Source organism: Lycium ferocissimum, chromosome 3 (genome assembly GCF_029784015.1).
Source record: "Lycium ferocissimum isolate CSIRO_LF1 chromosome 3, AGI_CSIRO_Lferr_CH_V1, whole genome shotgun sequence".
In the NCBI taxonomy this organism is placed as follows: domain Eukaryota; kingdom Viridiplantae; phylum Streptophyta; class Magnoliopsida; order Solanales; family Solanaceae; genus Lycium; species Lycium ferocissimum.
The window spans coordinates 52,147,324-52,164,355 of record NC_081344.1 but is presented as its reverse complement, the minus strand read 5'-3'; the positions used below and the strand labels follow the sequence as shown (position 1 = coordinate 52,164,355).

Genomic DNA, 17,032 nt, shown 5'->3' with positions numbered 1-17,032 from the left:
TCCTTGGAATTATTGATTTGTAAAGGTTGCATGAAAGTTTGGTTTTTAAAGAGTTTATTCTTTAACGATTCAAAACTACAAACGCCCATAACTTTCAGGAAAAGCTCGGATTGCTTTGAGATTTTCGTAGAAGGTTGTATGATGTAGGATGAGTATGTTTTCCATAGACGGGCCCAGCTCGGGTCTACACTCGTCCGTGGGTCCCGCGACGTTCCTTTATGTAATTTCGATAACCTTTGAAAGAGAATGTGGTAATTATTATTCCGATTTCACATATGACTATTTTACTTATCTTTTGGATTTATGACAATGATTTTATGCATATAATTCCTCACGACTCCGCTCGTGCATTCTGTTATATCTTTCGCCGAGTCCCGGGCCGGTTCGTTGTCGTGCGCACTTTGTTATACTCCGGTGTTATCTTTGATTTTGGTTCGCGAAGCCCTCGCCGAGGGCCGGGTTCCGCTATATTTGGTGTTATCTTGTGTATGGCGTTATGCGTGTATGATATGTGACGGGGATACGGAGATTTAGAAACTTTCGTGTTATCTTTGTGTTATGAGCGCCATCGACAGGCGGCGACCATATTTTCTATGCTACTATGCATGATTCGTATTTTTAAAGTAACATTGTGATATTTTGGAAATGCATTTATTTTTACCGTACCTCTATTTCGATTATGACTCGGTTTGTATACTACATTTTTTTTGCATACTCGGTACATATTTCGTATCGACCCCCTCTTCGGGGGGTTTCATGCCCGGTGTACAGACGCACAGTTTGGTGATCCACCAGTTTAGGACACCTTTATCTGCTGTTGGAGTGCTCCTTTTTCTCCGGAGCCCATATTTTGGTATATATTCGTTCGTTGCATTTGTATGTACTTATTCAGGGGTACGGCGGGGCCCTGTCCCGTCATATGATTCTGTTTGTCTGTTTAGAGGTCTGTGGACATGTATGTGGGTTATGCCCATTCTGTACAGTTGTGTTTGTATGATATATGTTCTGGGCGATTCCATTCGCCGTGGCAGCCTCGTCGGCTTGCATTTGTATATGTTTTGGGCCGATGCGCCATTTGATAGCCTTGCCGGCTTTTGATATATATTCGGTTGTGTTTGAGATTTGTTTGAGACAGCGTTTGATATTTATGTCCGTATAAGCCATCTGTTTGCGACTCGGATTTATGAATGTGTTTGGGTGCCCAACTCGGGCACTAGTCACGGCCTACGGGGTTGGGTCGTGACAATACTCTCCTTAGAGGCTCGTAGACAGTTGTGTATGATTAGATGTCCTTAGCCTTGTCGGCTTATATTTTGTATATCTTTTTGATAGCCTCGTCGGCTTATGTACACTGATATGGGCTTAGTTGTTAATGATGTTATGAATGTATTATCACCTAACGAGATTAGCATGAATGATGGATAGAAATTATGATTAAGCTATGTGGCTCACCTAGATGAAAAATGTGAATGTACGATGAGGGGTGCCTGGGTGGGTTAGCACCGGGTGCCCGTCATGGCCCTCCGGTTGGGTCGTGACAGTTTCGAGAGTATTTGGACGAAGTTTGAGGTAGGGATAGTGAAAAATGAACCCTGGAACAAATTTAAAACATCAAAAGGTCGGTCGTTGACATAAATTCTACGGCCCCTTTGACGGCCATGTATTTGACGCCCCTGTCAAATTGATCCATCAAATGGACCACCCAAAATGACCTCGCTGTAACCATTATACGGTGGAGGGGCTACCATTTGATGGTCCATCAAATGGCACCATCAAAATGCCCTTTTCCAATGAACTTGTTTTCTTCGATTCGTTAATCCTCTAATCCTTCCATTACTTACTAATCATGAACTTAAACCCTCATATATATAACATGAACATATCTAGCCTCGTATCACCTCGACATTAGTCCCACTTTCAAAGACTAGGACAACTAACATACAACGAATCTCAATATACAACTACGAGGTGTAACACAAGTTGTGAACTTTCGTGCTGAGTATTTGATATATACATTGAGATAATTCGTATCGTATAATGATATGCACGAGGAGATCATTTGTGCACCGTGTGGACAACGCGGTTGTTCCCATGGATGACTGCTCCTGGACGCCCCTAGGATGGCAGTGTGCGCGCAGGTTGTGTTGAAAATATTGTATTGTGTTGTGTTCTAATATAGAGTTAGTGTCGCATCGTTGATCCATTGATTGTTATTTGTGCATATTACTTTATATGTTGTACCTGTGCATAATTACTATGTTGATTTGGTTGACTTGAACACTTATTTGTGGTTTAATAGTGTCGGTGTTGCATCATCAATCCATTGACTGTTATTTGTGCATTTTTTATCATATGTTGTACTTCTGCATGATTACTATGCTGATTTGGTTGGTTTACTTGGGCTGTTAACTCCTTTATCTATTGAGATTATATGAACTGTTTAGATGAAAGTAAGTATTTAAAAACGCTTGCCACTACCTTATTGGGGTCAGTTAATGATACTTGCTGAGTATGCGTTAATTTTGTACTCATGTTACACTTGCTGCAACTTTATGTGCAGGTTTGAGTTGAACCATTGTGGTGCTCGTGTGAAATCATACCAGCGATCTAGAGTTGAGCTGTCATGTACACCCCAAAAATTTTAAACTAATATTTGCGTTTTCAATTGACCATATCTTTATAACAAGGACATATTTTACTTCGCACTTCCTAAACTTGAATTTGACGATATTTGAAAATTGTTTATTTTAAATGGCGATAATATTTATAAGGAAGTGTTATGGTTATGTACTACTCTTACTATTATTTTCTTGAGAATTAATTATGAAATGGAATAGATACTTCGTAAATCTGGGCAAAGACATGCCCTGTACTTCATCACCTTTTTCAAGTAAATAAAAACAAAACTAGGTTTTGGCATCAAAGATAAAAGTTGTAGAGCTATGAGTTAGCTTTCCAGAACATCTTGATTCTTAAAATGGAGTTTTACACAAGAAGATATACTAAAAATAGTAATAGTTGTACCATGTAAAAACGGGTTTAGTAACCTTACCACAAAAGAGAGAAGTAGCTTGTGGTTCAATAAAAACAAGCCTTGCTAGTTGATTTTGTGAAAGAATTTGATGGTTTTCATGTAAGATACTACATGTCATCTAGTTTTTGGTAGCCCGGAGTCATTTATTTAATTTGTTATCTTCCATACATATGTTGTACCTTTCATAGTCAGAGTTGTATATTCCGTTCTTAGTAGATCATGACTTGTGACACCAAGTTCTTGGGGGTTGTAGAATTTAGTTCTGCTTTGTATTAATTTGAAAATATTTCATTTATATTATTTTGCTCCACTTTCTTTCGTATACTGTTTGGGTATCATAGTTACTTTTAAGTGATTCGCCTACTGGGTAGAATTATGTGCTGGCTTTTTCATAGGTCAAAAAGGGCGAATAAATTAATAAATTAATATAATGATATCATTTAATTACTTAACTCTGTATGACAATTTTTTTTATTTTTTTTTAAATGTATCCATAATAACCTCATTAAAAGGTACTACTAAATATGTATTTTCCCAGAGTTTTTATTTTATTTTATTTATTGTCAATTAAACTACGTAATGGTTTTTGCTCCTTGTTTTATTAGAGGTCAGTGGTTCAATTCTCCAATTACACCCTTCAAAATAAGCTTAACTTTAGCAACCTAGACCAAACGTCCAAACATACTATGAAAATCAACCCCTAAGTCATTCATTTGTCGCACCATCAACCACTAATGCGGCTGTATCGTACTTATGTTTGTGGAAAAAAGATAAAACAGAAAAGGGCCAAATATACCCATGTACTATCGGAAAAGAGTCAAATATACTTCTCGTTATATTTTGGGTGCAAATATACCTTGTCATTATATTTTGTGTCCAAATATATCCCTCCTGTTATATTTTGGCATAGATATACTCCTCATTTTAACGGAGAGACACGTGCCATCATCCTATTAATTTATTTTAAACTAATCATTAATTAATTAAAATTCAACTCATGACCTGATATCCAATTATAAGACCCATAACCGTATCCAAAAAATCAAGACAAGCTTCAATGAGCTTCTTCAGTGGCTGCTTCTTGGTGATGGTGATTATGCGTGCCCCAAATTTCCAATTCTTTATTCTTGCTATTCCTAAACACATTATAACACAAAATCCCTCCTTCCTTGTCCTTCCCATTATCCGTATACCACAAATTCTCAAGCTAATGACTAAATTTCTCATCTACAATTTCAAAGAATCTAAACTCCCTCCTCCATCTCAACGTATCATCCTGAACGAATCGCACACGCCATATTTCTTGGCTTTCAAGAAATTCATCAAAACGATATCCGTGCTCGAATTCCCTTTAATTGGCAATAAAGGACCCCCATAAACAAATGTTACTCAAATCCTCGGTAACACTCTTAACAGAGAGCAACTTATTTTTATTTTTACCTAAATATATCCACTAAGAATTGCATCTTCCACCGAGAAATATTTCACTGCTTCTTCTTCAGTGAAAGAAGCAGCCATTGAAGAAGCTCATTGAAGCTTTGTCTTTGAATTTTTCGAATACGGGTATGAGTCTTTTAATTGAATATCGGGTCATGGGTTGAATTTAATTAATTAATGATTAGTTTAAAATAGGCTAATTGGATGATGACACGTGTCCCTCCGTTAATATGAGGGGTGTATCTATGCCAAAATATAACGGCAGAGGTATATTTGGACTCAAAGTATAACAAAGGTATTTTTTGACCCAAAGTACAACAAGGAATAGATTTGATCCTTTTCCGATAGTACAGGAGTATATTTGGCCCTTTTCCGAAGACAAAATACCCTCGTTAATGAAAATATATTTGTCAATTTTACGGATCAAGCATTGAACATATCAAGAAAAAAGAAAAAGGGCGTTTGACCCAAGTCAGATATGTGTGTGAAACGTACGGCTAATGCACGGCGTAATACGTGGACCGGTAATTGCGGATAATTGGGCTGAAATCTGGCCACCACTCCATATTGTCAAACACTATCTTTGGGCTTCCATTAAAGAAAAAAACAAAGAAAAGAAGCATATTTTGCGAATTCCTTTTTCAAAAGTTCAAAAATGTGGCGGGTAAATTTGCTACCGAGTAACGTGAAATGCCACTCACTTCTTACTTCGAGCACCTAAGTTGGGAAAAGGCGAACGCACTAACCAAAAGCAAACTGCACTAAGCAGTAGAGAAAACTAAAGTGTGGTAAACAACTACTAGAAAATTTTGGGCAATTTCTTCCATTTTTGTTTTACTTTTTGTAAATTTTTTTACTCTCAAAATATTTGAAATTAGTGCTCCGCAGCTAATCAACTACTATTATTACGATGAAAGGTTAAAAACAGGATGCTTCCAAACAAGAGAATTTATACCATCTGACGAAATAAAATTTCTATAATATCAATCGGGTTCATCACTTACGCAAATATACGTGGTCGACAAGTAATATAATAAGTAGAGCATGTTTATCACGAGGACTTACTCGATTAAGTCTTAAATTATATATTAAATAGTCACAAAGTATTTATCCAAGATGTTTCACAAGATTTGAGTTGTTATTATCTAAAACAGAATTTATAAACTTAAACTATATATTTTTTTTTTAACAAATCAATAGGAAGGGAGATTCCAGGATTATGTGTAGAACATCAATCTTGTTGAGCATCCACATTAACTAACTAATTTGATTATATGGTTTACTAGTCACAAGGTTATTTTACTTGTAAGAATCTTCCGAATTGTTATCTACAACTATTGACAAGAATCTTAAAAGGCAGGATGGGTAATAAGGGAATAGTTGTTATGCTAGGGCAAACTCCATAAAAAAGAAAGGGAAAAGTAGGAACGGGAAAATCGGAAGGAATTTATGGAAATCTTTGTTGATTGATGGTACAACTTGCAATTAAAGCAAAGCGGCTATAACTGTTTCATCGGAGACCTTATTGTGCTGTGGACCTATTCTTTCCTTTTATATTCCAATCATATTAAAGAAAGAAAATATTCTCTCCTCTTGAATTTCCCACATTGGCCAAAAAGCCATAACTGCTAAATGCTAAGACATTGATGGCAATTACGTCAAAAATAGAGATAGAGGTTGAATTTTGGTAGTGTTATCTTTCCGCCAATATGTCCTTTGATTAAGGAGGACCAAAGTAGGTACATAGACATAATTAAGGATTATTTCGTTTCCTTTTTCTCTTCTCTCTCTTCTCCCCTGCCTCCATAAGTACTACTTCACTTTGTCCCATTTTCTTCAACTTCAATTCCTCTCACACTAATAACACACCACCCTTAATTCCTCTCACTCTATGACTTCAATGGGTGTCATCATCACTTTTATTCTTGGTCTTATATTGCTGGATTCTCTTGCTGTTGAATCAAGAATCCCTGGTGTTTACTCTGGTGGTTCTTGGCAAAATGCTCATGCTACATTTTATGGTGGCAGTGATGCTTCTGGAACTATGGGTACAAATTAAATCCCGTTTTTGCCATATTTATTTGGGATACTTACGCTCTATGTTTATCGAGAGAAAATATTTATGTCACTTAGCTCATATTTTGAGTTTGTTACCCGATTTAGTCTATATTTGTGTATAAGGCTGATCTAGAATTTAAGTTTTAGGGGTTCAACATCTTAAATTTTTAGCACCAAACCATTATATTTCTAAAGTTATGGATTCATATCTACTATTTATTATAATTTTAATAAATTTTTACACATAAATTTATATCCCGCAACGAAAGTTTGGGGTTCAATTGAACCCCAAGTTATGGAGCTCTATCCGCCACTGTAAGCACCTTTCATACGTTATTATGCACTTTTATACGAAGTTGATACCGGAGACGGATCCGTGTTTAAATTTTATGGGCTTAATCTTAAGATTTTTAGTATTGAGTCCATTATATTTTTAAAGTTATGAGTTTATATCTATTATTTATTATAATGTTAATAATTTTTACACATAATTTATGCTCTGCGTAGAAAGTTAGGGTTCAATTGAACCCCACTTACAATGCTAGATACGCCGCTAGTTGATACATTATGTATTATACTTCCTCAGGATTAATGTTGTATAATATTGTATATTGGGTTACGTGGGGTAATATTTTATTTTGAGCTGTATATTTCTGAAAAAATTCCCTACTTCTTAATTTTCCATCTACTTGTTCAAAATGAAGCACGATTTTAGTAGTAACTGTTTTTTGTTTTGTGTTATATGTGTAAATGTAGGTGGTGCATGTGGTTACGGGAATTTGTACAGCCAAGGGTACGGAGTGAACACAGCAGCACTAAGCACTGCTTTGTTTAACAATGGATTAAGTTGTGGAGCTTGCTTTGAGTTGAAATGCAAAAATGATCCTAATTGGAAGTGGTGTCTCCCTGGAAATCCTTCCATTTTAATTACAGCCACTAATTTCTGTCCACCAAACTACGCCGAGCCTAATGACAATGGTGGATGGTGCAACCCTCCTCGCTCTCACTTTGATCTTGCCATGCCTATGTTCCTCAAGCTTGCTGAGTACCGTGCTGGCATTGTTCCTGTTACTTATCGCCGGTAATCCTCTTTAGTCCAATTAATTATACCACACTTTTTTGTTTTATAACTGAAAATAGTTTTCTAATGTATGAAGTTCCCAGATCAAAGAAAAATTCTTAATAAGTACTAATTAATAATGTACTCCCTCCCGTTCATAATAAGTGTTTCTTAGAGTTTTTATTTTTATTTAAAATAAGTGTTCACTTACATAATTAAGAAGAAATTAACTTTATTTTTCCAAATTTGCCCTTATTAAGTGCTAAGTGACCAGATCCCGATGTGTCAAATTAATAGTAATATGCAAATATTAACTAAGGGTAGTTTATAGTACCTGTTTTCTTTTAGGAATTATTATTTTCTTCAGGAGTATGTTAAAGGATAAGTAGACACTTACTTTGAACTAGAGGGAGTAACATACAATGTGTACATTGTAAACATATACTACTACAACTGCTAATTCCTCACTTCTTACAGTGACATCGAATGCTTAGGAACAGAACAGTAACGCACAACGATAAAGCATCACCTTGGCCACTTTTCTTGTATTTTCACATTTGTTCATCTCCTTTCGCAACTTGAAAATCTTATAATTGGAATAAGGAAAATATGACGGTGTTCATACCATGAAAAACGAAATTTATAAGGTGGACCATGGTACAATATAATTATTCACTTTGGTGTTGTTCAAAGTCAATCTTTCATTGTACCTCCAATTTTCCACAGCCCCCATGTGCCTTAACTTTTTTTTTTGTTACCTTACAGTAATAAATATTTAGCATATATTTGTGAAATGTCAGGATACCATGCCGCAAGCAAGGAGGGATCAGGTTCACAATCAATGGATTCCGTTACTTCAACTTGGTTTTGATCACCAACGTGGCGGGTGCAGGAGACATTATTAAGGTGTGGGTAAAAGGGTCAAAGACTAACTGGATTCCCTTGAGCCGAAATTGGGGTCAAAATTGGCAATCAAACGCAGTCTTAACTGGTCAATCACTATCTTTCAGGGTCAAAGCTAGTGACCATCGCTCTTCTACTTCATGGAATATTGTTCCTTCTCATTGGCAATTTGGCCAAACTTTTACCGGAAAGAATTTCAGAGTCTAAATTTTATCCAAAACAAAGAAATTCCCCTTTTTAAAAGATTTGTTTACATTTTATTGATCTGATATATTTTCACCTCTTGAAAAAAGTGAATGGAGGGAAAGAATAGTGTTAAATTTAAAGGGTCTTTCTTGTTGGCGGGCAAGGGAAAAAAAAGTACTAGTATGTTTAGGTGTTTGTCCGAGTGCTTGTATCGACTTTTTTGACTATATTGAAATAGGAATAGTAGTAGTATTGTTAAAGGGGGAAAGTGAATGGAACAGAGCTTGAAGCGGCTGCAAAATCCTGCAGCCCGCAGCTGGTTTTACTTTAACCGTATACGTGATAAGTTTTTATGAATGCATCTCTACGTGTCTTCTTCTATTGAATCTTGTTGCTTTCCTCGTTTTTATTAGTCTCTTGTACTAAAAACGAAAAAAGGCCAAATTGGGGCATATTTGGTTATACATCAATTACTAAGTATGAATGTAAATAGTTTAAAAGTTAATATTGTTTTTGTACATACTAACGAAGTAAATAATATATCGATATAAGAGACGTTTATATTTCAGTGGTGAAAATTGTAATCTATAAACAATATAAACAAATTATTTCTAAAAATGTTGATTTGGTTATCAACTTTTCCATAATTCCTTGAGTATTATTACTGCACGATCCTGATTTCGAGGGAAGGAATATAGTTAACAAACCCATGAATAACCCCAAATTCCAATTGCCACAAGAATAACATTCGAGGACCTCTAAAACCCTTATTATGCAGTTCAGTAAATAAAATAAACATGGTTAGTCCAATTTGAGTATTAAAAATTATCAGGTAACTAGTATAGAGTGAAGAGAACGGAAATTAAAGAAGGAAGAAGAGAAATAAAGAAGAGAAGAATAAGAGAGAATGAGAGAAGAAAGGAAGGAGAGAGTTTCTGATTGATCTTAATTTATATGCAATACAATGAAAGAATGCAGAAAAATAGCACTGGATCACAGCTCGATCACATGCCAATCAAATGCGAAAAACAATAAAGAAAAATGCAAAAAGAAAAGTTGTAACTAACAGGCTAACAAACTTTCCTGCGAAATGGCCTAATTACAAGAATAGTCTCAGTTGCAATTCTATGCGTTAATTTGTGTATCAATACCCTCCTCATGAAAATACCCTTGTCCTTAAGGGTGAATGCAGGAAAACGAGCCCTTAGAGTAGCAATAGTTTCCAAGAAGCATAATCAAGTAGAAAATCAGCCCACTTAATGAGGCATTGGGTCACTGTCTTGTTGCCTTTTTTGATCATCCTACTGACAAGAATACATTTAGGGTCGGGATAAAGAGGTGTCACACCCCAAACCATGATGCAACGCGACACGACACTCGGTGTCTGACTGCATGTGACCGAGCGAAACACATGGCTTGCTGAATGAATATGAGACATATACTGATGCGGAATATGATTTCAAAATATGAAAGTAAAAGTAAAACATGTGATATCATAATACTACTAAAAAATACTGTTTTAATCATGAGTGCGGATAATAGTCTGAAAGCATGATAATGCAGCCCACAAAGCTGAACAGAACTGAATACCCAACATGACATGCTGACTAGTCTATGAAACCTCTGACATAAGTCTGAAATACTAAACTATTGTTAGGACAAGCCCCCTAGCATGCCTGACTGTTTAACATAACATAACTACTAAAAATAAAGATAGCACCCGAATGAAATGGGGTTCACCAAATAGCTGATATGTGTGATGTCCTAGCAAGCAAATCCATCGTCCTGTAAATCAATGCCTGCATTGTCAAATGCAGGCCCCGGGAAAAAACGGTGTAAGTGCTTTGAATTGTACTTGTATGTAAAGCAACTGAATGAATAAACATGACACATGAAATAATATGAAGTGAAACTGAAACTGTAAGTTGCGCATGAACATGAGTAATATATGAAATGAATATAATATAACATGAGTAAACATTTTAAGTGAAGAGCTTTAGTATAACCGACATGTAACCACCACGTGAGCACGTGGCGTCTGATCTCTGCCCGATCATCTAGGCCATCTCGTACCTTGCCGGGATACGAGACATGAACATGACATGAATGGATCCATAAAATAACCCGCAATGGGTAATATGAAGGAATCGTCCTAACTGGGCGGAGCGATCCTTATCCTACGATGGCATACGTAGTTTTAGGTATTAAACTTTCTTAGTAGTCTGTACAACTCCCAAAATATGAACATGAATTTAGATGGCATCTAAGCCCATGATTTTCATAACATGATTCATAATAAAACTCATAACACGTATACATAATATGGTTCTCATGAGACATGAGATTCATGGAATATAACAGTAATAGTTCATATACTTATTCGTGTTACATGCTTGAAACTCATGGAATCAAGGTATGAGTATTCATGGATTACATAATGATATACTTGAACGAAACACGAAGTTTCATTATTTAGACTATAAGAACATTTAAGTTTCCATAAAACTAGGGTTTAAAACTCATAAGGATGAGAATTTCGTGAAAACATAAACGAACGCGGCGTGAGGAAGAAGAATGGTATTCCAACACGTCAATAGAAACCCTACATATCTTAATTGTTCCAAAACTTGTAATAAAGTCTGAACCTTGAAGGAGAATTCCAAAAGCCTGAACTTGGAAACTTAAGAAGGATTTTCTTGAAAACCCTAGGTCTGTAGGATGCAATTTCACTTAGAACCCATGTATGAATGTTAGAAACACTTAGAATTACTTGGAATAGGCTTACCTTGATGTAGGAGAAAGATAAGAGGAGAAGTACTTCATGCTAGGGCTTGAAGATAATGAAAAATAACATAAAAGTCTGAAAAAAAATGGGTATTTATACTGTTCAGTCATCGAGCCTTTATGGTACCCTTTTACGGCACACTTTTACGGCCCGTAAAACATATCTATGGTCCGTAAATTTTTTCCAGCTACTTCGATTTCTCTTGCTCTCTTACGGTACAAATGTACGGTCCGTAAATAATTTTATGGTATGATCTACGGTCCGTAAAACTTAGATGGCCATAAAACCCACCGTAAATCGTTAACGGTAACCGATTTACTCGGGGTCCATTACGATGCGCCCTGACCCCGTAAACCATTTTTACGGTCCGTATAAATGGGCGTAAAACGCTGATCGCCGAACCGAAATGCATTTTAATCCTAACACTCCCTATCTTGATTTTCTAACTCTTGAATCATGCACAAGGCTCAGTTTGAAGGTACGAGGTGTTACGATATCTCCCCATTGGGATTATTCGTCCTCGAATAATGGATCATGGTTAGGAATACGACTAACTATAGAATTTAACAGAAATTTAGGCAGAGTTTTCTTTGTAAATAGGACTATCCCCGACATTTCTCAAACACTTTCCAGCTACCCAAAGCATCAACACAAGCCTCACAGGGCACCACGATACATATAGCATGGTGTAACAGGGTAACTAACACATAAATGATATGGATACTAAGCAGGCACAAGTATATGAACACTAAACTGACATGAATACATGAGTGTGAGGAGCATGATATGGAGTATGAGTACTGAGTGAACATGGTTACATGGAAGCATAGACATCTTAACACAAGACATGAGTAGTGGAAACACGAACATGAAACATAAGCATATGGAGACATGAATGTTATAGCATGAGACATGACATGGATATGTCAGACATTTACCTTAGGCGTTCTCTGCTTTCTCCCCAAACAAGTGCGGATATCTGGACTTTATGTCCTCTTCGGCTGTCCATGTAGATTCTTCAACCTTTTGGCTCCTCCACAAAACCATCACTGAAGCGACTTCCGTATTCCTCAATTTGCGAACCTGACAATCAAGAATAGCCACAGGGATCTCCTTATAGGTTAGGCCATCCTTAACCGTTTTAGTTTCAGTAGCAACAACTAACGATGGGTCTCCCACACCTTTCCTCAGCATGATTACATGAAACACTAGGTGTACAGAAATCAAATCATGTGGTAACTCAAGCTCAAAAGCCACTTGACCAATCATTCACAGGATCTTGTATGGCCCGATGTATCTGGGACTAAGCTTTACTTTCTTTCCAAATCTCATAACACCCTTCCTAGGTGAAACTTTTAGGAACACCCAATCGTCAACCTGAAACTCCAGCGGGTCAACAAATTTGATGGGCTAAAGCTAAACTTTAATACACGGCGTTAATGTTTTTTATTTAAAAAAAACTTATGCTATCCCCCCCCCCCCTCTCAACACACACACACTATGTATATATACTATGCAAAATCGTTAATTTTTTTATTTTTTATTTTTTCCCTTTCTTTTGATAATATATAAATTTCTTTAGATACCGTAGGTAAGAAAAGTATAATAGAAAGGCAATATATATCTATGAAGTAGAAATATAAAAATCAAATCTTAAATTAAAAAATGTTAGAATAATAAAATTTGATTGATGAATTTGATAATTATGTATCAAAATAAAATTTCACCTCTTCAGTTTACTTGCAGCAATATTTAAAATAAGTAAAAAGACATGCAATTTACAATGTCGATGCACTATCGGCATTGTATTTGATAGTGTAATTACTTACTTGAACGAAGGAAAAAATGTACGACTAAAATTTTCTTATAAGAAGGAAAAAAACGAGATAGCATAATTTGCGTCTTTTATTTCAATGACAAATGTACTTAACCCAAAAAAACATATACTAAGAGGTAATGTAAAGAACTAAATGAGTTATTCCTATTACCTAGTTTTTTTAACACTAATTTCGATCATAATTTCACAAGTTTTCTTTTCTATACACATTCCATCCAATATACTTTTCATAATTCGTTTCTAGAGAGTCAAATCATATGTATTACACCCCGTACTTTCGGAGAAGCACTTATCAAATTCTAATATAAGGATGTCAGGCTAGGGCTAAGTAAGACAACCTTGGAATATAAGGAGTGAGGCATTATTAAGTATATGAGTAAGGAATGTACATAAGGAAAGCCGGAAGGTTCTCTAAGTAAACGAGTTGAAGAAGTTGAGTTAGCATGACTTTGGAAGAAGATGAGTGTTACTTTGAACGGCAAAATATGAGCCAACTTGGGGAAAGAATATCTTTTAGTATACGAAGAGTTTTGAGGTAAAGTGAAAGCCTAAATTGAAGTTCAGGAAGTCTAGTTTCCAACGCAAAAAACCGCGCGTCAATCCGACATCGGAATCAAACGTTATGAGCATTTTAAGATAGGCTGTCAGAGCAGAGATTAACTCTGCGTGAACGAGCCTGGAGGCGGCGCGAACGCGCAGAGGAACCAAGGGCTAACTCAGCGCGAACGCACTGAGCAAATACTAGGTCGGTGCAAACCGACTCTAGAATGTTATAGAAGGGGGCTTACCCCCTTATTTCCTCCAAACCACCCCTGAAAATCATCTCAACCCCCCTGGAATATTCCTTCAACTTCCTTTCATAAAATTTTAGCTCAAATTACGTGAAATCTCCGGATATAGATTTGGACAGCGTATAGTTGCGATTATAATATCGTATTGTGAGGGATCTTGGCTTGGATTCAAGGCGGATATTAAAGATATCGCGATTCTAGCGAGAGCAAGGTATGAATCTTTCCTTATTGATAGTTATTTAGATTTATTTCGGAGGTAAAGTTATTAAATAATCGTATAACAAATTTGTTGGTTGAGAAATTGGATAAACATCGTGTGGGATATTTTATGAAATATTTTGGTATGGATGATGATGTTGTTGGCGTTAGGGTTGTTGTTGTTGTTGTGTTGGTTGTTGGTATTGTGATTTCGGGCTAGGGATATAAAAAGGGGAGATGCTGCCTGAATTTTGGCAGATTTTAAGGGGATATAATTTGAAGGCTTAGGATAAGTATATGCCGATAGGCCTAAACATAGTATGAATGGTCTTATATGTAGATTGCGAGATCGGAAATAGGTGGGAAAGTCGAGAAGTGAACTTCCAGGTATGTTAAGGCTAAACTGTTTCTTTCTAAAGGCGTGATTCTTTTCTTATGAATCCATACATGCTTTCCATAACATCCTTATTCCCAAAAAGTTAGAAGTTTATGATTCTCAAAATTCTTATTATACTAAAGATAGATGTTTTCTACGATGATGATTCCAAGCTAGAGATTCATGATTCTGAGAGTTTCTTATGACACTAAAGATGAGTATGTTTTTATGATGATAATGATAATGATGATGATGATCTTATTTCTAAAAATTCCAAAGTTTATGGTTTTGATGCTATTATGATATTATTGAGTATATTTCATGATTTCTGTGATTTTACTCATTGTTGTTGATCTCACCTCATGATAATTGTTCCTTTGGGGTGAGATATAGCGATGATGATTGCTCCATAACATAAATCGGAGGTTACCGACCTTACATCACTCCAATAGAGTTTTAGCCTTTATTTGGACTCTCATGCATGCTTTATGTATATGTATGATTACATCGGGCCTAGTTGGCCGGGCAGACACCACTTCGGTGGGCTGCTTGTGGATAATGATAACACCATGCCTATTTGGCCGGGCAGACACCACTAGTGGATGGCGTGAGATGGTTACCGCGGACGCGGGCTAATGATTATGTTATATATGTATGAGAAATGTTTTTTTAAAAGAAAGCTAAGCATACATGATATCCGCCTTACGAGGCAATCAGATGTACAGGTTATCTGTATCTCATGTTATGTTTCATATTTCTTATTATATTGTTATTCATGCCTTACATACTCAGTATATTATTCGTACTGACGTACTTTCTTGTGGACGCTGCGTTCATGCCCGCAGTTCGTGTAGTCGACCGTACGATCCGGCCCGCAGGTCTTCCCCTCGGCCCGCCGTTGCGCCCTATTTGATTGAGGCCGGACCTTCTTGGTATGCTATTTTGATATGTGCACATATGGGTATGACGGGGCCTTGTCTTGTCTTTTCTATAGTTCGTATTCCATAGAGGTCTGTAGACAGTAGCTTATAGTAGGATGTTGTGTAACTTTGTCAGCTCTTATTTTGTTGTACAGCATATGTAGCGGCCAAGTCGACCTGCACTGTTGTCCTTAGCACATACGTTTATATATATATATATATATATATATATATATATATATATATATATATATATATATATATATATATATATATCTATGCATGGATTATGAGTTTTCGATGCTGAGAGTATGGTAATAATTTTACAGAAGACGGTATAGCTCGGTCATAAGTTATATATGGGCCACCAGGTTACTCAGTAAGATGCAAGTACGAGTCTAGGGGTGCTTGGTCAGTAGTGGTCAGGCACTCGTCGCGGCTTATCGGCTTGGGTCGTGACGATGCGTTATGACCAACATTTTTAAAATATATTTTTTCATCATATTGTACTTTTCGGATATTTTTGAATATCTAACTTTTAATCTTTATATATTGAATTAATCAAATCTAATTTAGCTCGGAATATTTGTCAAATTGACTCACAAGAAATGAAAGATACCAATTATTTTGGAATGAAGGGAGTAAATACTTCATAGTTTCCACAATAAACTTTTTAATAAATTCTTTTTTTAAAAAAACATATTGTTGACACCTAATTTTTGACTTCCCGTAATTTATTTCAATCATTCAGAGTCCTCGGATAATAAATAAAATGAGTTGGGAATCTTGAAAGATTTAAATGATTTTTATAAATCGCCCAAGTCAATATTTCACTCCCTTAAATTGATAAAAAGGGTTTTCATGGCATCATAAATTTATTTAGAAATTAATGGGTAATTTCATGATATTTTATGAAATGTTTGTCAAATTTAATTAAAAAGAATGAGAGAGAGAAAAAGGGTCTTTTATTTAATTGTTTAAAATTGTCAAGAAATCAAAATACTTTACTCTTTTTAATCTTTGAAAGTTTGAGTAATTTAAATAATTTGAGTGATTAACCATCTAATCCTTTAAATCTCTAATTTTTATATATTGCATGAATTGTCAAAAAAAAAAAAAAGCACAATTGCCCATAAATGTTTTAATTAGGCTAATTAATTAATTAAATGATAATTATTGCAAATTGATCCTTTTTATATAAATAGTTTGCCATGGCCACTTAAAATAATTAGTTCATGACTGGGGCCATTTTGGTAAAATTAGCTTCTTAATAGTTTTATTTGAAATAACCAGTTTAATTTAATTTCAAAATTTGCTAATTAGGCCAAAAGGCCATAACTGAAATGATCATGTCAGATTAGAATTAATTAAGGCCGTGTTCGTAATTTAAGTCCCATTAATAATTTGGCCGATTTTTAAATTATTTTGATAAAATGATTATGTCATG

General features: G+C 35.7%; 1 protein-coding gene across 1 annotated transcript; it reads left to right on the top strand.

Annotated features, from left to right (window-relative positions):
* The first annotated feature begins 6,199 nt into the window (after positions 1-6,199).
* LOC132050270 (expansin-A4-like) lies at positions 6,200-9,064 on the top strand. Its single transcript, XM_059441443.1, has 3 exons — positions 6,200-6,519; positions 7,286-7,610; positions 8,390-9,064. Exons 1-3 carry the CDS (start codon positions 6,363-6,365, stop codon positions 8,697-8,699), a joined length of 792 nt encoding a protein of 263 aa, XP_059297426.1. The 5' UTR covers positions 6,200-6,362; the 3' UTR covers positions 8,700-9,064.
* Positions 9,065-17,032: the final 7,968 nt, after the last annotated feature.

What these genes read in the sequence shown, in the direction of transcription:
- LOC132050270 (XM_059441443.1), top strand. Translation starts at nt 6,363, where the DNA reads ATGACTTCAATGGGTGTCATCATCACTTTTATTCTTGGTCTTATATTG. An exon ending in TGATGCTTCTGGAACTATGG is followed by an intron (nt 6,520 to 7,285) that starts GTACAAATTAAA and finishes GTGTAAATGTAG; the next exon opens with GTGGTGCATGTGGTTACGGG. An exon ending in GTTCCTGTTACTTATCGCCG is followed by an intron (nt 7,611 to 8,389) that starts GTAATCCTCTTT and finishes GTGAAATGTCAG; the next exon opens with GATACCATGCCGCAAGCAAG.